At 41.0% G+C, this 26,872-nt stretch overlaps 1 protein-coding gene across 3 annotated transcripts in view; it reads right to left on the minus strand.

Annotated features, from left to right (window-relative positions):
- RASAL2 (RAS protein activator like 2) overlaps positions 1 to 26,872 on the minus strand; it is a 1,712,944-nt gene that overhangs the window by 195,101 nt on the left and 1,490,971 nt on the right. For all 3 annotated transcript variants that reach the window (XM_044085261.1, XM_044085259.1, XM_044085262.1), the window contains exons 9-10: positions 13,482 to 13,626; positions 5,859 to 6,003 (exon numbers count right to left, since the gene is read on the minus strand). In XM_044085261.1, the coding sequence (XP_043941196.1) occupies positions 5,859 to 6,003; positions 13,482 to 13,626 (290 nt within the window). The remainder of the gene's footprint in view (positions 1 to 5,858; positions 6,004 to 13,481; positions 13,627 to 26,872) is intronic.

Raw genomic sequence — 26,872 nt, forward strand, 5'->3', positions numbered from 1 at the left:
TTATCATTTGTTAATTTAGATTACTGTATCAATATATGTAGTTATGTACTCATCGTGCTACGTATGTATTTCCCAATTCTCCATTATGGCATGAATGTATGCATGTTCTTGTTACTGAATGTAACTGTCTTATTACTTTCTTTGTGGGTGGAGCTTTTTTCCTCTGGTCTCCACTGAAAATGGGCCACCAGCCCAGTTGGACTAACCCAGTTAACAAAAGACAAATAAATAAATAAATGTTTCAAATGGTAGTAACATTGACCATATGCATCAAACAGCAGTAACCCTGACTATAGGTTCATGGGTGTTTAGTAGGCTAACGACCACAAGGACATTTTTAAGCCTAAACATGCATCCCAAATCTCTGACAAGTTCTGATACCCTTGATAAGTGTAAGCAGGAGGTTGGGAGATGAAACATTTACAGGTTGCTTGTGTCCACTAGACACACAGGTGACAAACCATAGGTTCATAGGTAGGTACTAGGCTACAGGTCCAAGGGCCTACGTAAGCCTAGCCAACAAGGTTCCCTGGCATACACCACCCAAGAACGTTAATTTCCTGTGCCCCTGTTGAGCAGAGCCACAGAAGTGATCCCCAGGGTGTATTTCCTATTTCTCATCCACTCATCAAGATTTTTCTTGAAGAGTGCTAATGACGAACTTTGCTTGACATAGATGGTTAGCTTGTTCCAGAGTATAGGAAGTCTCTAGGACAGGAAGCTATACCTCCAGCATGTCCTGTTTATTGTGGTGACAAGGTTTAGGTCCCTAGAGTGTGTAGCTGGGAGGGATTGGGATTTCTTTAGGTGTAGCATTCCAACAGCTCTGGGTTTAACATAGCTTTATATGTTAGGCAGAGATCTTCTCAGAGTAGGTGATATGCTACAGAGTAAAGCTGGAGTTTTTTGAGGCCTTTCCAACTGCTGCAGATGTCTTGTGAGGTACATTCCAAAAGGGGCGTTGTACTCTATAATGGGTCTAATGAGTGCCGAGTAGAGGGGAACAATGACCACTTTTTTCCTGGATGAGAACCCTTTTGTGGTGAGGTGTGCCACATAGAAGGATTTACTGACTACTGTGGCGATGTGATTATCAAAGGAGAGACTACTGTCCACCTGGGTCCCAAGGTCTCTTATCACACATTCGGCATGAAGTAAACTCCTGTTTATGTGGTAGTTCATGGGTACAGAGTTTTTACCAAAGGGGATGACAATGCACTTTTTGGCACTGAGCTTGAGGCCATGCCTCTGACACCAGGCATCTGTCTCAGTGAGGCCCTTCTGTAGATGTCCACATCATTTGGGGACTCGACTATGGCTCCTAGTTTGCAGTCATCTGTGAACTTCATTAGCCAGAGGCCTTCTGTGTTAGCCTGTCCTTCAGAGAAGTAGATACCAAACAGCAGAGGTCCCAGGACTGAACCCTGTGGTACTCCACTTGTCACTGGTTTGAAGTCAGATTTGGAGTCTGCAACTTTTACAGTGTGGGTTCTGTTAGTGAGCCAGTTGGCAACCCATCTTGTGACGTAGGGATTTATACCTAGTTTAGTGAGTTTAGCTATAATTCCATAATGGGGGATGGTGTCGAAAGCCTTGGCGAGGTCAAGATAGGCTGTGTGAACCACCTTACCCTCATCTATGGTTTTGGTGACTGCCTCAAAGAAGTTGATCAGGTTCAGAAGGCATGATCTGCCTTTCACAAACCCAAACTGGGTGGGGTCTAGAATTTGGAGGTTACCAATGTCTTTGTTTATGAGTTCCATGATGACAGACCAGGCTCGTCAGGCTAATAGAACGATAGTTCCCAGGACCAGTGGTGGCCCCCCCTTTGTGGAGTGGGATAACTGTTGCTGTGCGCCATTCAGTGGGCACAAAGCCTGACGTGAGACTATGACTGAACATGTTGCTTAGGTGGGGAGCCAGTTCGTTCTGAAGTTCGTGTAAAATGCAGCCTGGGATGTTGTCCGGTCCCCATATATGCTGTGTTTTTGGTTTTAGAGCGTGCAGCTTTTACCTGCGTAGTTGTGATTACACGGACTCTGCATTCTTCCTTTATAGATATGCGGCCTTTAGGGGATGAGAGGGTGGTAAAGTTAGCACTGAACCTATCTACCAGGATGTTGGCAATATCAGTTGGTTCTGTAATTTTCGTGCTATTGTGCTGTAAACTCAGAGGAGATGAATTTCCTGTTCCCAATCCAGTTGTCCAAGATGCACTTGAATTGAGTTAGGGAGGAACTCTGCTTCAAATGGACGGGGAACCTGTTCCATACATGGGATAGTCTCTGGGATACATATGCACCAACATGGCAGTAACACTGAGTACTTTTGTTACCACTATGAGTTCTGCAGAATTTTCATTTGCTAAGCATGTGGTCAGCGTGGTCATTAGTGATACACCTTAGTTTTAAAGGAACTGATGTGAGGGAGCAGGGAGTTTTATTTTCTACTGTGTTATTTGAAAAGCAGGTGCAATCCTATGATATTACTGCCTGCAGCACACTGCAAATGAGAGAGAAAAGAAACAGTTTTGGTGCTTTTCTGATATTTGCCCTTTCTTCATGGTTGTGTGACCATGGAGTTGTTATATTTTAAGTAAGGGTTGGGTGGGTGCGAAGTGTCTTATCCCCCAGCTTTGCTTTCAGATGCTATTTTGCTTTCATACTGTATCGATACAACTCAGCTCTCTTGTTCTACTGCAGCAGATTTGATGGTCCTAACCTTCATTGTTGCATTATGTGGCTGTATTTAAAATGGTGACCGGGAAGAAGTTGTGGTTAAAGAATAAGGAACTGATAAGGTGCTAATTTTTAGTGGACTCAGTTCTGGAAAAGGCAAAATTTACAGCAAGATGGTCAGGACAAATACACAGTAAGTGAGTCGGGGGGGGGGAGGGGTAGAAAAATGACAGGAACATCTGTGTGGACTGTGAATCCTGGCCATACAACAAACAGAACACTGACAAGTTAAGGCACAAAAGGTTGTATAAAATCTTTGCATAATCAGATGGAAGGGATAAGACTGACAAATGTCCTTGAGTTGGGTACAAAAATTAAACACCAAACACTTGTGGCCTCATACAGGATCAATAGAATAACCTGCTGGGTTTCATGCATTTCCCAAAAGGACATTCCTGGTGAAAGTATCTTTAATGTAAACATATTTCCAGCTAAAGAGTCACGAATGTCAGTATTTGAATGCTCACTGTTAAAGGTGGTCTGCACCAAATATTAAGAATTAAATACAGTACACTTAGGCCCTGATTACTTCTTTGCAATGTTTCTGCAAAATCGATTTAGGTTCATAGGTTCATAGGTTCATAGGTTCATACTAGGCTATCTGCCCAAGGGCATTTATAAGCCTAGCCCATAGTTATTTGGCTTTCGCCACCCCTTTAGTTTGAATAAAACTATGCCTATTATTTTGCTGTGCCTCTGTCAAGCAGTGACACTGAAGTAATCCCTGGGGTATATCTGCGATCCCCCATCCATTGGTCAAGATTCCTCTTGAACAAGGCCAGCGAGGTGCTCTGCCTCACATGTACCGGGATTTTGTTCCACAGCATAGGGAGTCTCTGGGTGATGAATCTGTCCCACCAGCACGTTCTATTAATAACCGTGTCAAGGTTTAAGTCTCCGCCCTTGTGGTTCTGAGGGATCTAGATTTTTTGAGGTGAAGCATATTCATCAAATCAGGGTTTGACATGGCCTTATAGGTCAGGCACAGGTCACCTCTGAGCAAGCGGTATGAGACTGAATAGAGCTGGAGTTCTTTCAGTCGGGCAGCATAAGACATATTTTTGAGACCCTTTATCCTTTTGGTGAGGAACTTTTGGGGCCTTTCCAGCTGCTGCAGGTGTCGGGTCAGATACATTCCGAATGGGGCATTGTACTCAATCATAGATCTAATGAGTGATGAGTACAGGGGGACGATGACCTCCCTTGATCTAGATGTGAATCCCTTCATGATCAGGTGGGCAATGTAGAAGGTTTTCCTAACTACTTTAGCAACATGAGTGTCAAACGAAAGGCTACTGTCAACCTGGGTCCCCAGATCCCTGATGACTTCTTCTGTGCTCAGTGGATTGCCACCTATATGGTAGCTAGGGATAACCTTGTTTTTCCCGAAGGGTATGACTATGCATTTCTTGGCATTTAACTTTAGGCCATGGCTCTGGCACCAGTTATCCGTTTCTGTGAGGCCCTTCTGAAGGATATCTGTGTCAGATATGTGTTTTCGACTATGGCGTCCAGTTTGCAGTCATCTGCAAACTTTGTCAGCCATAACCCTCCTGTGTTTGCTTGTACTTCAGAAAAGTAGATGCCGAACAAGAGTGGACCCAGGACTGAGCCCTGTGGGACACCACTTGTGACAGGCTTTGAGTCTGACATGGCTCCAGCAACTCTGACCCTGTGGGTTCTGTCACTTAGCCAGTTTGCAACCCATCTTGTGATGTATGGGTTTACATTCAAGCTGATGAGTTTTTCGATGATACCTGAATGGGGTATTGTGTCGAAGGCCTTTGCCAGGTCAAGGTAGGCTGTATGAACTGCCTTTCCCTCATCAATGGCCTTGGTGACGGTCTCGAAAAAGTCAACCAAGTTTAAAAGGCATGATCTGCCTTTGACAAAGCCAAACTGGGTTGGATCCAAAGTCTGCAAGTTCCCTATGTCTTTATTTATGAGTTCCATTATGATCCTCTCCATGGCTTTGCAGATAGGGCTTGTCAAGCTAATGGGACGGTAATTTCCAGGGTCGGTGGAGGCACCGCCCTTGTGAAGTGGGACCACAGTTGCCGTGCGCCACTCCTTGGGTACGTATCCTGAGGTGAGGCTAAGATTAAACAGCTGTCCTAACTGCGGGTTTAATTCCTCATTGAGTTCGTGGAGCACACAGCCGGGGACACCATCCGGTCCCATGGATGCTGTGTTTTTTGCTTTGGAGAGAGCAGTTCTCACCTGGGCGTTGGAGATGTTTGGGGGGCTACAATCCTCTGGTATAGATATCTCTCCTTTTGGGGGAGCGAGTTTGCACTGAACCTGTCAGCCAGTATGTTGGCAATGTGTGTAGGTTCAGTAATCTTCACATAATTTTGAACTAATTCTGAGCATATCTGGGAGTTTCCTCCTAGGTTTCTAACATAGCTAAAGAAGGCCTTATGATTGTCTTTTGAGTCCTTGGCGATTTTTCTCTCAAAATTTGCCTTGGATGATTTTATGAGAGCTCTTAGTTTTTACTTATAATGATCAAAGGTGTCTTACCTTTCAAGGATTTTGCTCTATCTTGTAGTAGCTTCCTCCTTTTGTTGTAGAGCTTGTTTATGGCTGGGGTCCACCAGACTGGACGCTTGCCTTTGGTACAAAGAGTCTTAGTTTTGTTTGGGATTGCCTGATCCATGCAGTCCTGTAGGTGCTGGTAGAAGGCATCTGTAAGTGATTCAGCGGTTTGAGTAATGTTTACCACTGGCTCAGGGGCCTTAAAGGAGACCACACTAGTTTTTAGAAGTGTGAAGTCGGCTTTTGAGAAGTTTTTCACTGTGGTCTTTTTTATTTCAGGTGGGGGCGGGATGAGGACCTCCAGCGAGATTAGTTTATGATCTGATCTCACCAGTGAGGGGTATACTTCCGGTGTTGAACATTGTAATCCCATGTTCGTTTGTTATGTTTTTATATGTTTGTTAAGTTTATATGTTTGTTATGTTTGTTAATCAAGTTATGTCTAACTAGGCAAAGCCATTTGCAGGGAGGCCTGGGTAGAATAGTCCCCCCCTAAAAAAAAAAAAAACATAAAAGAAAAAAAGGAAAACAAATTGTTATATCATGGATAAAGCAAAGTCAAGCTTGCTCCCTTCCACTTACCAGTAGGAATTGATGATTTTACAGAAAGCGAGCTCACAGCACATCTTTAGGTTACTCTGGTGTTCGGACAGCTCGTTTGTGGAGCATTTACTGGGGTCCACCTCACAATTCTCATCAGACTCGTACAGAGCCTTGATAAATTCTCCTACAAATGTGGGTAACAACAAAACAAAGTCTTACATTAAAACAGCGAGGTTAAAAACGCATTATGTTTTTAAAACAGTTTTGTTTTAACTTGCATTTACTTTTTATTCTTTAAAATGTTCTATTTTCTTAAGTGAGTTTCAGATAATTGAAACACACATTTGTTAAACCTAAATGTGCATGGCACACTTAAGATACTCGGTAGTGTTAATGAAAGTACCAAATTAATCATGAAGCAGACAAAGTATCACACAAAGCATTCTTTTCCTCTCACACTCACAAAGTATCAACAGTTACGTTCCCTTAAGATTTCACTTCCAAATACGTGCTCATCCATAAAAATGATGATTCAGTCTCATTTCTTGGAGTCATATACAAAATTAAGAGCTATACAAACATATCTTGGTAATACTTCCTACTTCAAGCTCTTCCAAGGAAGGAACAGCACTCATTTTATTTCACGCACTCCTTGTTTCAGTAAGGGCATGTTAAAGTGTTGGTTTTCAGAACCTGTAGACCGACACCATAACTCATTCAGGCTAATTAAATACTCATGAGGAAATTATAGAAATTAAACCCAGGAAGCTGTGAAAAAATAACCTGATGCATGTGTATTACCTAACCTACAGGCTAAGCGGCCCGTTTTCCTTCTTTCACTCAGAATCTTCCATCCCACAATGAAGGTGCTATCCTATATATATGCAGAACTAAAACTGCTCTTGTAGAGGCAAATAATTCTAATAAACTAAAACGTTATAAACTACTAGTAATGTTTAGCACTGCTGACTCGTAGCCCTTGGTTCAGCTTGGTTCTTGGTTGGTGCGCCTTGTGTGCCAACTCTGGAATGTCCAGTGTTTATTTGTGTGAACTTTCAGCGGGTGGTCCAGTTTTCTCCCATGTCCCATAGATGTGCAGAAGGTGAATTAGCCCTCCTCCAAACTGCCAGTTGGTAGGTGCGTGTGCGTGTGCGTGTGTGTGTGTGAGAGTGTGTGTGTGTGTGTGTGTGTGTGTGTGTGTGTGTGTGTGTGTGTGTTTCTGTATGCACTCAACACACTGTTCATGATTTGTTCCTCTGTCTTGCATTTGGGGAATGTTGGGAATACATTCTGGATCACCCAACCCCCGCAAACTGAACTGAATTGAATTAAGCAGTTAACTGAAGAATGAATGATGAATGCTGTCTCAGCATCCAGACTGCCTAAACAAGTGATTAAAAACTATCAAAGAACTGTAAGCAATCAAAATGAGTAGCATAAAACACCATTTTGATAAACAAATCAACCTCCTATGGCCAGAATTACAGTCAGAGCTAAGGAAACCAAACAGATGTCTTCCATCTCAGACCTGCCTGCAGCTTCTTTAATAAGGCCCTCCACTATTATAAATTAAATATATTAAATGAAAATTGTTTGCCTTTGTAATGGGTTTCCATAATCACCAGAACACAGCATTAATAAATCTACAGTTCCTAGCCAGATGCAATAGCATAGAGGGATAAAACCTTGACTAAGGCTGAGGTAACAAGTGTGATCAGTAGCTCAGGTGCTCGACAAAGCTGCTGGAAAGGATGAAAATGACTGGATACTGTCAACTAACACACCCTGGAGGGAGGAAGTCGAGTCTGGCTTACCAAGAGGGTGACATCTGAGGGGAGCACTGGGTTGTGTACCTGTGGAGCAGTTCATGCACTGCTATACTGCAAGTATACATAACCGAGTTAGAAAACAGATGTATGCTGCCTACAGCAGGCCGCATCCTGCGGAGCTCAGAGTGCTGCTGCAAGGGGGTGGGGCTACAGTACGGGAGGCGGGGATAGCCATTTTGCAGGAACAAAAAGCTGGCCTACTCCCTACCACCAAACGTTTGCCACAAAGGAACTAATAAGCCAACAGGGCTACGTTAAGTAGGAACAAATGATTTGTACGGATCTTGCGTAGCTAATCTTCCAACTGGGTGCAAGTACAAAAGTACAGAAGTATGGAAGCCATCAGGCTGCCCTGCAGTGGTAAAAAATATATAGTTCCCAAAAAGTGTCTTTACTGAAGGTGAAAGGTTACCTGGCTTTTAACGTGTGCTTCAGTATTCTCTTCTGGCAGTTTAACCTCAGGGTCTGAACGAGGCCTTCAATTTATACATACTATTTTAGGAGAAAAACATTTTACTAGTCAAAATAAAGTATGTTTAAAGCCCTGGAATCCAGGGTAAACATTCATTTTTTGGAACACATTATTTTAACATTATATTGTATGGGCACCTGCTTGTATTGGTGACATGGATAGAACTCGGCTATGGCTCAGGTGATCAGAGTTCAATTAGTTGCTCAGACACTTGATGGCACATGCAAAGGAGAAGGTGAGATGGGTCCATCCTGAGGGGAGGGCAGGATATAGAGTAACATGTAACTTCTGTGTGTACAACTGGTGGATGGGTGAGGCACAGTAGGGATTCTCGGGACAGACTTTTGACCAAGCAAGTTAAAACATGATGATAGCTTTCACTAGCAAGGGGACAGGAAGGCTCATTCACGTGGTAAGAACATTGTGGGATCCTCCCAACGAGTTGCTGGTGGCTCTTTCTTCTGCCCAGGGGATGGGGATAGCCTAATTCAAGAAGCTGATATTACAGGGATACTTTTGAGAGCACAAACACCCTGATGTCAGCCAGGATGATGGCCCTCTGGACTGTGCTCACCCTAGTGGATCAGAAATATAGAAATCTTCCCCACTATGGAAAAATGGGCCATGTTTAGTTGGGGGGTTGATGGCCAGCACAACAGAGGGGGAAAATTAGAAAATTAAACAGATAAAAAAAGGTCTGCCTTGGCAAAAAAAAAAGTGAAGAAAGTGCCACCTGATGCGTCCTTTATACGACTAACGCCCTGAACTAGAAAGTGGACATTGGCTACAGAGAAAAGTAAAACATGCCCTGCACTGAATGCTCAGTTTGTGGTGATTGTAGAAGGTAAAGACAGTTATCTAAGTAAGTGTCTTACATACACTCTAAGCCAAGACAGTTTAAAGAAAGCTGCTGTAGTGGCTCCTGCCCTGGTGGCTGGTGTGGCAGCTGCTGTAGTGGCTCCTGCCCTGGTGGCTGGTGTGGCAGCTGCTGTGAAGGATGCTGTCCTGGTGGTTGTTGTGGCAGCTGCTGTGAAGGATGTTTTTGTGGTGGCTGCTGCGTTGGTGCAGACAGCCCTTATGTGCTCTTGCCTTTTACAGACTGTTTTGAAGCTGGTTGGTTCTTACCATTTAGTCCTTCATTTGCCTGTACACATCTAGTAAATGCAATTCCCTTTCTTTTGAGGCTGAAAATAACATACTGTCAGCTGAACAGCTTGGATAAAATTCTAGTTCTGAGCTCAGTTTTGGCATAAAGAAGGAATTGATTCCATGACCTGTCCTGTCACTCCAGAACACTGCAATGATTGTTTGCACATTAAACATCTGCAACTAGGAGATTCTCCAACCACAAGCAATGGCCACCAAAACAGTTTTTCTAAGATGCAAATTTAAAGGTTACCAGTGCACAAAGGTGTCTCTTGTGGATGAGGGTAAGTGTGCATTCCATGATCAATTTCCTTTCATTGGAATCTCGTACATTATTTCTTCAACTGGTAACTTTCTTAAGATGCAAAGAAGTCTATGTGTGGGGATTCCCATTTCTGTACAAGGTACAAGAATACCTTTCGTTTTAAATTCCACCTGCAAATGTTAGAGGAGAATCTGCTCAGCTGGTCCAATAGGGAGTCCTGCTCTCATGGGATGGATAGCTACAAGATGGAGGAGTGAGAGGGCACATGTCACAGTCCATCATGGCCACTCTGCAAATGTATGCCTCCATGTTTGTTTATGTACCACATGTTTATGTGTTGTCTTAATGCTCCCAGAGTGCCACAATATTTAGAATACCTGCAGGACAAAGATCAAGGAATTACTTTTCCACGTGCATCTGTCCACTACAATGGTGCTCCACCCCAACTGAATGTTCATGTAAACAACATGTGTTCCCCCAGAGAAAGTATAAGGTGACTTTTGTCAGGTTTTGATGCTGTCTGATGTCCCAAAGTGCCCTTGTATGTTACTTATGTACCTTATGTTTCAGACATAGGACATAACATCTGACGTAAGGAGCTTGGAAGGGTCCAGGCTTTGGTATGCTGGCCAGATTTATGGCTACCCTTGGCAGGGTATCCCTTTGGTAAGGAATACTGCAACAGGGAGTAACGAAGGACATCACACAGGGAAGTGTGACTTCTCTGGTAGGCAATGGGAAGCCACTGCCATTGTTCAAATGGAGAGGGATCAGCTCATTGCATGCTGTATTCCAGCCCTGTGAGTACATTGTCCTCAAGGAAATGCAGGGCTACTTTAAAAACCCTAAAACCTCTCTGATGGCCCCTGACCAAGTGATGAGGAAAATATGGGTCAATTTGCCAGGAGGGGGCTGATGATAATCAACAGATGGGGGAGGTTTGGGGGCTAGTGCCAAAAAAAAAAAAAAAGGCATATAATTGAGTGCCTTCATAAAGGTTTTTACTGCCATGAGCGTCTTAGGATGTATGTTCAAAAAATGTTCCTAAATGCAGAACTTTCTCCTGGGACAAAAAAGTATGTTTCCTTTGTGCCCAGCACTGTTCTCCAAGATCTTTTAGTCTGGATTTTCATGATTTAAGAAAGATGTCCAAGCTGTTAGAGCAGTAGGTGATGCACTGTAGGACTCTCTGTTGTTCCTTTAGGGAGAGTGTGTGAAAATCAAGCAGTCATCTACAGAGGGGAATATGTGGATCCCATGAGCCCGAAGCAGGGAGATACTGGGGCTAAGCATACAGCAAACACTCTGGGTAATTTCAGCAGAAAAGAAGAAAGGAAGTGACCGGTGCTATTCTTTCCTTTTTTGGAACTGGAGAAGCCACTGGTGGTCTTTGTGAAACGGAATGTTCAGACAGACATCCCTCATACCCACAGCTACCAACAGTGCATCACGCGTGAGCAGGCAAAGAAGGGTTTGCAAGGACAGCACTGTGAACATTGGTACTTTTAAGAATCAGTTTAACCTGAATAAACCCAGAACTGCCCTAATCGAAGTGGCACTCCCTACCAAAAAGTCTAAGAACTTTTACTTACCAATCCTCATAACATTGAAACACTAAGTGCAAATGTGAGGGAATATTCCACGGTTCTGGTATCTGGAATACTTCCCCAACTCTGATTGGGAAAATGCCATAGATTGGGTTTATGGTAAAGAATTCCATGTATAATAAACCTGATTATATCCTGTATCAGTTGGTATACGTACACATTCCAACTCTTCTACATCTGTTTTAGTGGACGAACACCATGCACTTAAGTAGACCATGATGGCTGCTTGGGTAGGGCAGTATATCACTGCAACACATGCTGCACGCTGCTCATTTGCTGAAGCATAACGTTCAGACATGAGTTGCTGAGTGTTACCTAGCAATTACGGCCTGTAAATGAATCCTGCAGGGCTACAAAACTGTGGAGAAGGAAAACTATAAAAGTGCACTGCACAGACTAGGAGGGTCCTGGACAAGATGGCACAGTGGTCATGTGAGGCATGGAGTGACATGTGCGCATATAAACCATTTATAACTCAGAATGATGGGTGTAGTTGACACTGATGAAGGTCTTTCTGGAAAGCAGCATCCTATAATAGACATTACTAACACAGCAGATACAAAGATTGTAGCCACACATAATGTAACAGACAGTCACGCTGAAGAAGAGATCAAAACTTAATACTGAAACTGGTTTAATGTGTGATATGCTGAACTGCAGCATTTCAATGGGACTGTAGGAGCTGTAGATTTGTCAAAAGTAAAAAATGTTTGTACTGATGTTGTGGATGACAGAGAAAGTAACCCCCAGATCCAGAAAAGAGGACATCTGTTTTCATGAGGCACAAAAAAAAAAAAAAAAGGACTAAGTAACTAGAAAACAATACAATCTATGAAGAAGTTAAAACTGAGGGGCAAACGTGCATTTTCACAATGTGGGTATATACCCTAAAACAGACATTTGCAGGCAGCCCATATAGTGGCTAGAAGTTCTTGAAACTTCTCATACATATGGAAAAATTGCTTATAACTGTCTGTCCAATCTGGATGGCAGTTGCAGTCTATAATTATTATCTTAGTTTTGTTATGGTGCACTGAGCTGCCAAACAATATGCATTCACCTCACCATGAGATAAAGCTCCTGTGGCTATCCAAGCAGCTGGTCAAACTCTGGCCATCTGCACTGCAATCTGGGCCTTATCCCTCTATGCTGCAGAGCTGGTTTGTTTGACTTTCTTATTGATGACTTTGTGGTGAGGTTTTCAACAGTCTTTGCGACAACAGATTCCCAACAAAAATGGAGACCCCACCACAAGATCTGTAAGTAAGAATAATCAGCAACTTGAAGGCACTACATTTCCAGTATCAAAACGTTCTGGATAGATGGCCTTTTCCTATTTGTTTAACCTGAACTGCTGCTCTGAATCCAAGGTCACTATGACAATGCCTAGGAACAAAGGATACATCAGGTGCAAACTTACCAAAATCAATTTAGCTGAAACCGGAAAACTGGAAAGAAGGCAGTTACAGAACAAAAAAATGCATGTGTTTGCTGAAGTTCTTAATTATATCCATGGTCATCGCAAACCCTGAATTGAGAATTAAGGAATCCAGTGAAATTCACTTAGTGAGGTGCATGTCAATGAGGATCTACTTTAAAATACTGCATTACCAAAACGTTGAAATTCATAACATCAAGGCCAGAACATCGTAAGCATAACAACATCGAATGTTTAAAATAACAAAACTTGTAACATCAAAATACGTACTGCACATATCAGGCAGTACACAAACATCCTACCTGAAGATTGTGCTAGCAGCTATTCCATTTAAACGCAACACTTAACACAAAACTACACCTTTTTTCAACATTTTTGCAGAGAGGCAAGCACCCCTGATCCCCCCACACCCCCTGCAAATTATACATACTAACTCCAAGATTGCAATACAGTGCAGAAAATAGTAAGTTTCCCAATCCCCACTGTACTGCAATCTCCATTCAAAAATGCTTAAAAACCTACAGTTTTTCTATTAAATATTGTGTTTAAATGGAGAAGCTTCTGTTATAAGCGCAGTGTGATCTCCAACCAGGACTTCTGTGTACTGCATGACATGTGCAGTACCTATTTCAAAGTTAAAGTTACATGTTTCGTTATTTTAAATGTTCAATGTTATGAATTTCGACATTTTGGTAATGGGATTTTTAAAGTAGATCCATCAGTGAATCTTAGAACCCTACCCATTCCAAACCTAAACTTCCCATACTGTCTAGCCCCAAACCTGAAGCCTTTCTATGGCACAATCTGTGTTTGCTGATTTGTACTTGGCAAATGCCAATTTAAAAGGTTAACATTTGTTGCTGAGGTTTGGAGGTACTCTTTTGAATCATATCTAACTACCTTACCAAGTGCATCATGAAGGTACTTTTGTCCGACCAGCTTCAGGTATTCTTCGATTGCTTTGGTTGCCAGGGTATTCTCTCGAAAGATCAGCACATCATGATCCCCACAGCGGTCAACTTCAGACATTACCAGGTCTGTCAGAAAGTCCTTTGGGAACAGAAAAGAAAAACCATGTTCTGAATTTCTACTACATTTCAGCTCTTTGTTCGGTTACACATATTTTACTAACTGCACTAGTCCTAAAGCGTATCAACATTATTCACAGCAGTGTTATGCTTATCACATCATTCCAATCATTACAGGGCTACAGCAGGGGAATCTGGCACCCTCAGCAACATGATTAGGTAGCCACCCCTATAAGAAAATGTGACTGTTTAATGACATCTTGCAAGCTATGATTTTTTTTTTGGTAAGAAAAGTTTGACAGTTTACAAGCTGTTGTAAAAATTGTTCTGTTTGTACTGGTTTGTTTGTTTGTGTCTTTCGGGTTTTCCCGGTTAGGGGTCGCCACAGCGGAACTCCGGTCCGCTAATGATTGGCAGTGGAGTTTTACATGCTGCCTTGCCGGGCCTAACGCACAACCTTCAACGAAGGAACGCCCGTTCATGCATGTCGCCACACAGAAGACGCTCTAACTGAGAATCGAACGGGCAACATCTAACTGTGAGGTGACAACATGTTTACCTTAAAAAGAAGAAAAACAGGGACCGTTTGACAGTTAAACCAGTTTACAGGCTGCTTATTACATGATAACTGACCGCTTGTAAGCTGTCAAACCTTTTTTTTAACTATCTGGTACTCTTGCAAGCTGACATTAGGGGCGTGTGCAATCATTTGCCCCATGCTTGCAAGTTGACACTAGGGGGCGTATGCAATCATTTGCCCCACCCTTGCAAACTGGCACTACGGGCTTGTGCAATCATTTGCCCCACACTTGCTATGACACTGCCAATCATAAATCATTTATATGGCTATTTTAATACAATCCACAGAGCTGACGACCATAAAGAAACTATACAAAAAAGAAAAAGAATCTCATATTACTTACTAGCTCCAAACTCCTCTTCTCAAGGATAATATCAAAATCATTACAAAAAATATGAAGAACACTATGAGGTCTACAAACTTAGGCTGGCTTCCGAAGCCAAAGATAGTCATAAATTCTTCTTTACTTATGTTAGAAGAATAAACAAATCCTTATATTGTTTTGAATATATTCATAATGTTGCCTCCTATTCTAAACCAATAAATGTTGCCAATATGCTTGCAAACAAATTTAGTGCCAATTCTAACCATAAAACTTCTGTCTAAAGCCCTCAAAAATCTGAATCTCTTACTCTCATAACTCTCTCTACAGATTACTTATGAAAAGTACTAACCTAGACAAAAAATACCAGACAACATACCTGGTTGCTTAATTAATAGAGGTAAACATGCCCTTGCAGACAAACTCCTTAAACTGTTTAACATAACATTTAGCAACTGGTTTTGCCCCTGTTGAATGGTGCACTGCAGTGGTGATGCTCTGTCCATAAGGGTGGCCTTACAAACAGAGGCAGCTGGCTGCTTCAAAATGGGGGGGGGGGGTTGCAGGAGCCAACTGAATAAGTGGGGTAACTGGAATGGGATATGGTGGGTCTCTATTAGGACATGTCAATGACCATTACCTCTGATTAAACAAAATATGGAGTCAGTCACCCAGTGTCCACTCATTATAGCCTCTTTATGGACTATATACACTTCAGACATTTTACTGCAACAAACAAGCCAGCCTTAGATGAAATGGAAACACAGACAAAGGACTCGAAGGGCCCCTGTTGCACAGTTTTCCTCCCTACATCTCCCCAATGCCCTGTCCTCGATCCCTGCCATCCAGACTGATTACTTCATTCTTCTATTTTTAGAGTTTGTCTTCTTTTTTGGCTTTTTCCTTCACCCTTTTAACATATCCTAACTAGACATGACTCCACTGTAATAACTGTGGAAGAAGTAACAAATTGGGCAGAAGACCCATGGGCTGCTAGCCACCCAAAAGTCATAGGGTTCTAGATGCCTTGAGATGCATCTTAAGATCTTTTTATAACCTTTTCATCCAATGATGACCAGAACAAAAATCATAAGTAAAGAAATTTAGTCTTATTTTTTCCTTCAATGAAATATGATTTGTTTCTATGGCTTAATTTTCAAAACTAACAAAATACTAGTTCCTAATAAACTTGAATGGCAAACGCTTGCAAAGATGTAAAAATCCTGTCAATCGCCTGCCTTTCTACCCCTCCAAAAAAAAATAGCTACCCTCTATGTGTCCTTCTGGTGTTAAAATTATATAAAAGTAAAATCACAACTGGCTTCAGACACAGACTATACACCCGATGCTCTTGGAGAGAACACCAGAGCATCTGGAGAAATCATACACACACAGACAGGGAGTATATGCAAACTCCAAGAGAAGAAATAATCAAACAGAGAGAGAGAGAGACAGTGAGAGACCACATGCAGACTTCACACAGAAAGAATAATAATCAAACAAAGAGACAGGGAGCACATGCAGACTCCACAGAGAAGGAATAATAATCAAACAAAGAGACAGGGAGCACATGCAGACTCCACACAGAATGAACAATAAAAACAGAGACAGAGTACATGCAGACTCCAGAAAGAAGGAATACTAATCAAATACAGAGACAGAGAGTGCATGCAAACTCCACAGAGAAGGAATACTAATGAAACAGACAGACAGGCAGTACATGCAGACTCCACACAGAAATAATAATCAAACACAGAGACAGATAGTAGATGCAGACTCCACACAGAATCAGTAATAAACACAGAGACAAGGAGCACACACAGAATCCACACAGAATGAATAATAAACAGAGAGAGAGAGAGGGAGACAGAGTACATGCAGACTCCACACAGAAGGAATAATAATCAGCCACAGAGACAGGGAGTACATGGAGTACATGCAGACTCCACACAGAAGGAATAATAATCAAACACAGAGACAAGGAGTACATGTAAACTCCATGCAGAAGGAATCAAAGCCAAAAACTCAACCAGAGAACCAAGTGCTATGAGATGGCAATGCCACTCTCTGCATCGCTGAGCCAGTGAGCAGCTGATACAACACACATCCTGTCCAGTCTGTTATAGAACAACAAACAGCATATGAACTGAGTACAGCTCTTATATTAGATTGTAATAAAAGAAAAATAATAACCATTGTCCAGAGTAATTTATTTTCACATACCCCCACACACATGCAAAGATGTGACCTCCACTTGTGTGACTGTCACTTCATACCTCAGATGCTCAATTGTGATCAAATTAATGAATAAATATATCAATAACTGCCGCAGAGGAATGCATTTATTCAGCACACTGTTTTCAGAATACAGTGTGCAACTTACTATAACACCCAACTTATCTCCCAACCTCTGAAATCAAGAATAAAAAAGCTAAAAAATAATGGGAGGCAAAGAACCAAAATCAGGGACAGATACTGCCCTTAACTTAGGAAAGTGCTAGAGCAACATGCTTCCAAAATCAGGGTCAGATACTGCCCTTAACTTAGGAAAGTGCTAGAGCAACATGCTTCCAAAATCAGGGTCAGATACTGCCCTCAACTTAGGAAAGTGCTAGAGCAACATGCTTCCAAAATCAGGGTCAGATACTGCCCTCAACTTAGGAAAGTGCTAGAGCAACATGCTTCCAAAATCAGGGTCAGATACTGCCCTTAACTTAGGAAAGTGCTAGAGCAACATGCTTCCAAAATCAGGGTCAGATACTGCCCTCAACTTAGGAAAGTGCTAGAGCAACATGCTTCCAAAATCAGGGTGAGATACTGCCCTCAACTTAGGAAAGTGCTAGAGCAACATGCTTCCAAAATCAGGGTCAGATACTGCCCTTAACTTAGGAAAGTGCTAGAGCAACATGCTTCGCATGGACTGCTTTTTCTGAAGAATGTTATGTCTGAAATTCAAGTGACTGTCATTATTTTCTGAATTCAACTTTCAATGATTTGACAAGAAAAAAAACACACAAACATTTTGAGGAAAAAAACAAAACATGAAACAAAATCAGAGATAGCCGAGAGCATCTATGTATGACCCCAACTTAGCTGTTTTGCTGACTTAAAAATCTACTCAGTCATACTATGTCACACAAATTACTCCTTTGTAAAGCAGACCATATTACGGCTCAAGCAAAAGGAAACTTTGATTGCACAGCACAGACCTTTAACTGTGATCAAAGGAATAGATGAAAGTTACATAGGAATGTATCTTCTCAACTCAACGCAACTCACTTCAACCCCCCTCCCAACATGTACCACTCAACCTCTTAGTGCAAAAATCAAGAAGAAAGATGAAGAATAACGGGGGGCAGAAAACAAAAACCAAGAACAGCCAATGCCCTTATGTACTTTGGAAGTTGTTACAATACAATGCTTTGCATTACCATGTTTTTTCAGAAGCCCAAGTCTGAAACTGAAACGTTATTTACAAGCTGCAATCATTTATTTATCAGGGGGAAAAAAACGTACTTTATGAGGAACAGACCAAAATATGCTTAAAAAATCAGGGACATTTCATTTATTCATTTATGCCCCAACATATTTACTGAATGAAATCTTCAATGAATTGTCAAAAAAAGCAACTTTTTAAGGGACAGAGCAAAATATGACGCAAATGTTTAGTTGCAGTCAAATTAATGAACAAATACTTAAATAACTGCCATTCAGGAGTTCATCTTATCAGCTGTCAGAATACACTGTACAATCCATTTCAACACCCCCTCCATACGGTTCCACATTTTACTACAAGAATCAAGGAGAAAAATAATGGTGGGCAAAACAAAAGCACCCAAATCAGGGACAGCTACTGCCCTTATGCATTAGGAAAGTTGTCCGTATGACAGGCTTTGCAAAGGCTGTTGCTCTAAAATTGAAATGTTAGTCATTATTTAGTAACAGTATGCCAGAAAACCATTACATTTATAAGGAGGAGTCCAAAATATGAAACATAGTTGAGAGCTTTTATGCTCCTCCCACATATGCGAATGTGTGCACGCACACAAACACATTCACATCTCCACCCTTACCTTCCACATGCAGGCACTGTAATGCTTGCATAACAATATATGTATGTGTATATATATATATATATATATATATATATATATATATATATATATATATATATATATATATATATATAAACTTTCAAAAAAAACACACACACTTCGTTTTGTATTCGTTCCACTACAGCTATTCAGTTGTCTGCATTCGGGCTCAGGCTGCCTTAATCACCTGACGCAACCTGACCATTACTAAGGTCTCTTCACTGCTTCAGGAGGGGAACAGAATTGTCCGTTATGATGGGCTGTTACACCCTGCCAAATGGAGGGAGCCCATTTACTTTTTATTAGCTGAACAAACTTGGAATTTCTCAGAACTCCTGGCAGCAGAAAGAAAACAGGTTAGAAAGTGGGGTGCTGTGGCTCACCAGCCAGTACCACAAGCCACACCCCCCAAATAAAAGACAAATCATACACCTATCAGCAAAGCCATGGAAAGTTTTATAACTAACCTCATAATCTTTGATATCAAGAATCATATTAGCTGTGACCCCCAAAAACTTGGTTTTGTGAAGGGCAGATCCTGTCTAGTGAATCTGGTAAACTTCTTCAAAGGGGTTACAGAGACTATAGATAGTGGCCATGCAGTACATACAACGTATCTTGATCTAGCCAAGGCCTACAATACCATTCCCTATGCTGGCATCATACAGAAGCCAAGTGCTTTAAAAACAAACCCATATGTGTTAAGATTGTAGCAAATGGCTGAAAAACAGAACCCACACACTGCACGTTGAGGTGCCTAATCAGATAGTATGGAAGTAACCAGCAGTGTCCCTTGGGGCTCAGTGCTAAAACCTCTCCTTTTCAGTAGTTACTTCACAGATCTTCACGCAGACAGCCAGGACCTCTGGCTAACAGTGGGCAGATGACTGCACAGAGAAGGTTGTTATGAAGTCATACAGGCACCCAAACTCCCCAGAATGAGCTCTCAATAGTGAACTCTTGGTGTACGGAAAATCGACTCAAACTAAATGCTAAAAAGTGTAGCATTGTCCCTTTTGGTAGACAACCCCAACCCACATCACACTGCTCAGACAACATACCCTTACAAAACAAAAAATGTATTCAGGGACCTAGGAATTTGGATTGATAGTTCTTTTAATTCAGCACAGTTAACTACCCTCTTTAGACCTTGATGATATTCCTTTGGCAATTAATCCCTTGTATTCAGCACTGATTAGACCAGTTACCAAGTACAAATGCCCCTGCTCCCCCGGGAGGTACTTCACGGAATATATCAAACAATGAGAAAGACTCCAGACTAACCAAAAATATCACAGGCCTAAAGTCCCTGAGCTACCAAGAGAAGCTGGAAGCTCTATACCTTTATTCAGTGTCTTTTATATATTTTGAAGTGGAGATCTCTGTCTGACCTACCATGCCATTAGAGACCCAACTGTCCTGGATCTCCTGTATCTCTGCAAGCCTATTATCTCCAACAATACAAGAATCAGGGACCTTAATTATTTCCCAAACTCCTCGAATAAACTTCTGCATTGGTTTTCCAGGGTACAGCACTGATCTCCATTTTTCAGACTCGGCCCAGGAGTGGAGTCTGGTTAAATGACTTGCTCAGAGTCACTCGGCCCAGGAGTGGAGTCTGGTTAAATGACTTGCTCAGAGTCGCGCAGTTCGACAATGGAAGCAGAGAGACAATGGAAGCAGAGAGAATCAAACCTTGCACCACTGGACATCAGGAAATGTCTCTTAACAGCTCCTTAATCTTATGTGCCAACTACTGGATGACTAACCGAAATGCCAAGTAGCCTGACTCCCTGCTTTTAAACATAACCTGGATGACTGCATGGGTATATACAAATTTAGTCCAGAATTGACTGGTACTGCCCTCCTGAAGAGAGGACATGCAGCATGACACACAACACTGGCAAGGTGTGAATGGTCAGAAGACGTAGTGGCTTTGCGATATCTACAAAATCAAAGTCACATTAAACATGGAAACAATCCAGTAACCACGATGTCACAGCTTTTCTCTGCAATATCCCATAGAAAGGAGCAAGGCCTAGCTGACCTAACCTGTCATCAAACTGTAATAAATAGAAAAATGGATTTCTTCTTATCTATGTCCACCCTGTCCAACAACTACAAATACTGTGGGAGCCATTTGCCTGTATCTACCTATTTATTTAGCTTTCCCCCAAGTCTGCTCATCAAAAAGTTACTTTACTTATAGTTGGTATAACCTAGAACACTATTTCTACAGATATTTATTTAATTTGCAGTTGTTTACCAGGAAAGTGCAACTAGTCAGAAAGCCCCCTTTCAGCGAAGACCCAGGAAAAAAGCTCCACAGAAAAATGATCAGTAAAACATAAGAAATACATAATAAAGTAAAATTTTGAAACAAGTGATAACATCAAAAGTTTAACAATAATAATATCATACTAGAGAGAAGAATTAAATGTTTATATGTATCGGAAATAAGGTAACTGAGAGAAAAATAATTTTATAATAAGGTTCTGAATGCAGGTGAGTTTCTATGTAATTATACTTTTCCCAGTTATTAAGTAGAAGGAAGATGAAAGGAGAGTTAGAAAAATAACAGGCTGAAATTAAAGAACAAAAGTGCAACATGGAAAATCTGGCTTGGATAAAAGTTACAGAAATGTGCCACAATGTATACGAGTGGGACAGAAAAATAAAACAAGATGTAAAGATACACGGACAAGAACTAAACTGAATATGAAGAGAAAAATAGGTATCGAAGTAGGAGAGAAACAGGCAGGACATGTAAAAGGGTGTAAGAGAAGTATGAAAACGTGAAACAATGAGCAACATTGTGTTAAGTCATTAGCAACATTGTGTTAAGTCATTAGCAACATTGTGTTGCGTCATTAGCAACATTGTGTTGCGTCATTAGCAACATTGTGTTACATCATTAGCAACATTGTGTTACGTCATTAGCAACATTGTGTTACGTCATTAGCAACATTGTGTTAAGTCATCAGCAACATTGTGTTAAGTCATCAGCAACATTGTGTTAAGTCATCAGCAACATTGTGTTACGTCATTAGCAACATTGTCGTAAGTCATTAGCAACATTGTGTTAAGTCACTATTTGTAAAAGCTTTGTCTAAATACTTCCGGAAGCAATGACATGAACATGCAGTTACAGCTACATCATGTTGTCCTGGAGCTAAAGACGAGCACAGCCGTGTGTCCACTGGGTACTGTTTTAGTGAGGATTTGAATGACTTTAGCTTGTCTACATGTTTCCGAAATAAAGGAATGGACTTTCAGATTTCGGAGACATAGAATACAGTGAATTACTAGCAATGTTGTTGGATTCTATTGTGACAACTAGATGTTTATCCTCAGAGTGTAAATTTGTACCTGAGGAATAGTGCTGGATGACATTATGTAAAGATGGACTTATTAGACTTATAGGAGCTGAGACTAGCTGAATGTATGTTACATCATGTGGCAGTTCTGTGCAATTTAGCTGTTTAACAGGCAAGCACTTATGAAACTTAATAGGGAAGGTTTGTTGCACATTTTCCCATTTTGTAATAGCATTGTGCTAATTTATTTTCTGAGTAATCTGCAAACTAATAAGTATAGGTGAGGCATACAGAAGTGAGAGAAACAGATAGGTAGGTAGAGGCAATGTTTTTTTCTGGCAGTGTCGATGATATAACGTTTGGCCTTATATAGATACAGAAATTACATTTTCAGGTTTTGCTTTTAAACTACGTGTCACACTGGTTGGTCAAATTTCTGTTGGTCATCAACAGTTATTCCAGGTAGCTTTCTACGAGTCATCAGTTCAGTCCTGGTGTTAATGGCTCACATAATGCTAAACAGAGTCTTCTGTTCAGGGAGTTGCTTAGCAGTAAAAAATATTAACTTTCTTTTTTTGGATTTCAGAGTAGTTGAAAGTTATCTAGCTTGTCTTCAATGGATGAGAAAGACTCTAGTGATTTGTTGAAGTTACAAACTCCAGAGGTTGAAATTTTAATAAAAATCACACAAAAACAAAACTGGTTTAGCTCTTTCTTACTAACAAGGACTTCAGCAAAATCAGTTCTTCTTCTTTTGGCTTTTCCCGGTTAGGGGTCGCCACAGCGGAACTCCGGTCCGCTAATGATTGGCAGTAGATTTTTACAGTGCCGAGGTGTCAGCCCGTTGCTCAACCTTCAACGAAGGCACACCCATTTACGCATGTCTTTCGAATGCCACTTAACTGCGGGGAGGACATGCAGACTCCACACAGAAGGCACTCCAGCCGAGAATCGAACGGGAGAACCTCTTGCCGTGAGGCGACAACACTACCACTGCACCACTTCAGCTTACTTCAACAGAATCAGTTAATGAACAATTAGTCATTTTTTATAAACTACATTAACCATGTGATCCATTCGCAAGTTCACTAAACTACAAATAAATCAGTGCATTAAAAATGTTAATCATCTAAGTATTAATTAATATGGATACAAGACAAATGTGTACTAAACCTACAAACAATTATAAAACTGATGTCAAATACTTTAAAGAGAACCCAGAAACTATAAAAACACTACAAGAAATACATATCTTATAATTTCAACTTTCTTTTCAAAATGCTGCCTGAAGAAACATTGTCATTAAGCCAGATACAACAGTGGCATTAGCCCATAGTTAGCACAGCAATTCTTTTAAACCAATAAATTCATCCGGTCACCCCCAGTAATGAAATGTCAATTTTCTCCAAAATTAAAAAATGCGGCACATTCATTATGTGGAAAAGAAGGTAATTGAAAACATAATACTTTTGGCATGTATTAGGACATTAAATATGCAATTTGGGATTTTCATCTTAAGGATCATTGCTGCAGGAAATCATATAAATTGTCTGGAATTCATATGTAGGTGATTCCAGTCTCAAAAAAAAAGACATTTTCAGTAGCTGAACACCAGCTGGAATACACAGCTGCAATGACACCTAGTGGCCATTAGATGGCAGCATAGCTATAAAAATGAGAGCAATCCATGTTTGCCAGTAAACTGTGTGTGTGTGTGTGTGTGTGTGTGTGTGTGTAAAATATACACAGAACACATTTTTTCTGAGTATTACTACCTCTGAGAAAATCACCATCAACTATACTTTTGACCACTGGATTCCACCCAAAGATACCCATGTATACAGATAAATTCTCGGAGAAAATTGAGTAAACATCAGTTCATCAAAGGTTAACTTCCGCTAACCTTTGTTCATTGACCCTAATACAGCGAACGTTCATTTCAACAAATGACTTACCCAGGGAAAGGAACAAGTTGCCCAGCATTCCGACTGTCATACAAAAGCACAGTATTTCAAACCCACCCATGTGGGGGGACTGCACTCCCCACACCCACACTAACTATATATACCACTTCCGAGATCGTACTACAGTGGGGAAAAGGGCAAATTTCTTATGATGGCCAACTCATTCCTTTCCCTGGGCAAGTTGTTCATTGAAGTGAACGTTCGTTGATGTGAACGTTCACTGTATTAAGGTTGATGAAAGAAGGTTTACGGAAATGAACCTTCGACAAAATGATATAGACTTGTGAAAATTATATATAACAACATTAAAAACTGTATGTGCTTAATTCAATAAGACAGCTACACACACACACACACACACACACACACACACACACACACACACACACACACACACACACACACACATACATACACTACAGTAAGCAGAGCTAAGAATTTGTCAGCTTTTACGCAGCATAACATCTTAGTCATTAAATAAATCCAAAATATTAAAATAAAAAAAACACACACACAATCTCCAGAAAAAAAGTATTTAAATCTTTTGAAAGACAGGCCACAGGTTATCCTTGGCCTTTACTTAAAGTGGCGTCATTACGCGTCACTACTGTGACAGCCGCTAGAGGTAAGGTTTGTCCATTCACTATAGGAGCTGAAACTCACTGAATTTTTCTCCTTCAAGTTACTTACGTTTAGTCCAAAAACTGTCTGGAAGAGGAAAGTTTTGGGACAGGCTGCCATCACTAGTAATGCTAAAATTAGCAAGATTTAACAAGAAACTATGAAATGGCAGACTTCCTTCCTTGATAGCCAGGATGAAACTTGATCCTTCTGTGTCTATCCAGAAACTAACATTTCTTCTGCTCCCTAGTCTTGTAGACACTGGTGGAAAGGAGCTTGACTGATTACTAACTTCTGTTAGTACGGAGCAGCTACTTGGACATCTGATGCCCCAGACTACAAAATACACACTAATTCATGGACGACACCAAACCTTCCAAATAAAAAAAACTAACAAAAAACAAAAATAACACTTTTCTAAGCTACAAGGAAAAGAAGACCATCATGTTTTTATCACGTTTAGGTAGTTAGCATCTTTGTCCCTGGAGTATGACACAGATAATATGGTTAAAGCATCGAGTTTTCAAGTCCCGTCCAACAGGCTACACCTTCTGGAAACACTACAAGCCTAACCTAATGAAAGAGTACATTAAATGGACTTCTTGGAGCTTCTCCAAAAGGAGAAATTAAATGGATATGCTGGAGCTTCTCCAAAAGGAGATACATGCAACTCCTGAAATTTGATCAGCCCAAGTTTCTTTCTATCCCATCTGAACCATATAGAGATATCAATTTATTTACTTGCCCTTTGGGTTAGTATACTGTTCCAAAGACCCTTTTCACTAAGGCCCAGGTCAAGAAGGCAAGACTACAAAACAATGTAACAACTATACAAGGCAAAACAGAGTCAGAAAACAATACACAACAATTAAAATAAAATACCAACAATGCACACATTAGTAATAGGAATATAACCTAAAAAGGTAATAAGTTGAAAACTATGTATAGGTAGTGCAATGTAAGTCAAAGAAAAAAAAGAATATAATTAGATATAGTTGCACTCCGTAATGCTGAGTTGCAGCTTGAATCTGACATTCTGTTCCCTTCCTTTTTAAAAGACTATGACAAAAGTACAGTTTTGTACCTACCATAAATGTAGATGTTCGAGGATTCCATTGCTGCAGTCCTGACTATTGGGTATAGTCCGCGTCCCAGTCGGCCCGAATACCAGAGTATAAGGCTGACGTCGGTCATGGCGCCTTAGACTGACGTCAGTACGTCAGGGTACTAATGCGCATGACCGACGCCATTTCCTCAGTCTTTTCTTGCCCCAGATGTCAGAAGACCCAAAAAGACAAGTCCCAAAAAACCTGCACCAAAAAACATGTACAATATATACAACAATATATACAAAAAATACAATCATGTAAACTCACCTACACAACCACCCCTAAACACAGAGGGGAAGGAGGGAGGGTAAATTGGACTGCAGCAATGGAATCCTCGAACATCTACATTTATGGTAGGTACAAAACTGTACTATGTTCTTCGTCTTCCATTGCTGCAGTCCTGACTATTGGGTAGAATCCCAAAGCAGAGGAAAGGGAGGCTGGCAAATCATAAGGAAGTAGGAGCTGATAACATGCCCTGCAAAACAGCAGTGGCAAAACCAGCCCTAGACTTAGAGTAGATAGGAAGGTGATAATGCCTAGAGAAAGTATGCACTGAACTCCAAGTAGCTGCTTCCAGAATATCCTTAGTTGCCACCCCCCTTAGAAATGCTGTTGAAGTGGCAGTAGCCCTAGTGGAATGAGGCCTAATCCCAGCTGGAATCTCCTTGCCATGATGGGAATAACAAAATGCAATGCAAAAGCCAATCCACCTAGAAATAGTTTGTTTTGACACAGGCTTGCCATGTGAACTCAAAGCAAAAGAAACAAGTAACTGCTGAGACTGCCTAAAATTCTTAGTCCTGCTCAGATAATAACGCAATTGCCTGTGTACATCTAAAGTGTGCAAAATCTTTTCCCCTTTATTTTGAGGATCTGCAAAAAACGTAGGCAAATGAACAGTTTGGTTTAAAGCCACACTAGAAACCACCTTAGGCATAAAGGAAGGATTTGTACGTAATGATACCCTGTCCTTATGCAAAATCAAAAGGGCTCTACTGCCATAAGGGCCTGCAACTCAGACACCCTTCTTGCAGAAGTAATAGCCAACAGAAAAGCAGTCTTCCATGACAAATATTTCAATTCAGCAGTAGCTGCAGGCTCAAAAGGTTGTAGAGTAAGTTTTTCCAACACAAAATTGAGATCCCAAGCAGGAGTAGGAGCTCTCGTGGGGGTCTTATATTCTTTGCCCCTCTAAGAAACTGCTTGAACAAAGGATGCGAAAACAAAGGTGGGTCACAATCATAGTGAGCTGAAATTG

This window comes from Protopterus annectens, chromosome 10.part0 (genome assembly GCF_019279795.1).
Source record: "Protopterus annectens isolate FY-2018-M chromosome 10.part0, PAN1.0, whole genome shotgun sequence".
NCBI classification, from domain to species: Eukaryota; Metazoa; Chordata; order Ceratodontiformes; family Protopteridae; genus Protopterus; species Protopterus annectens.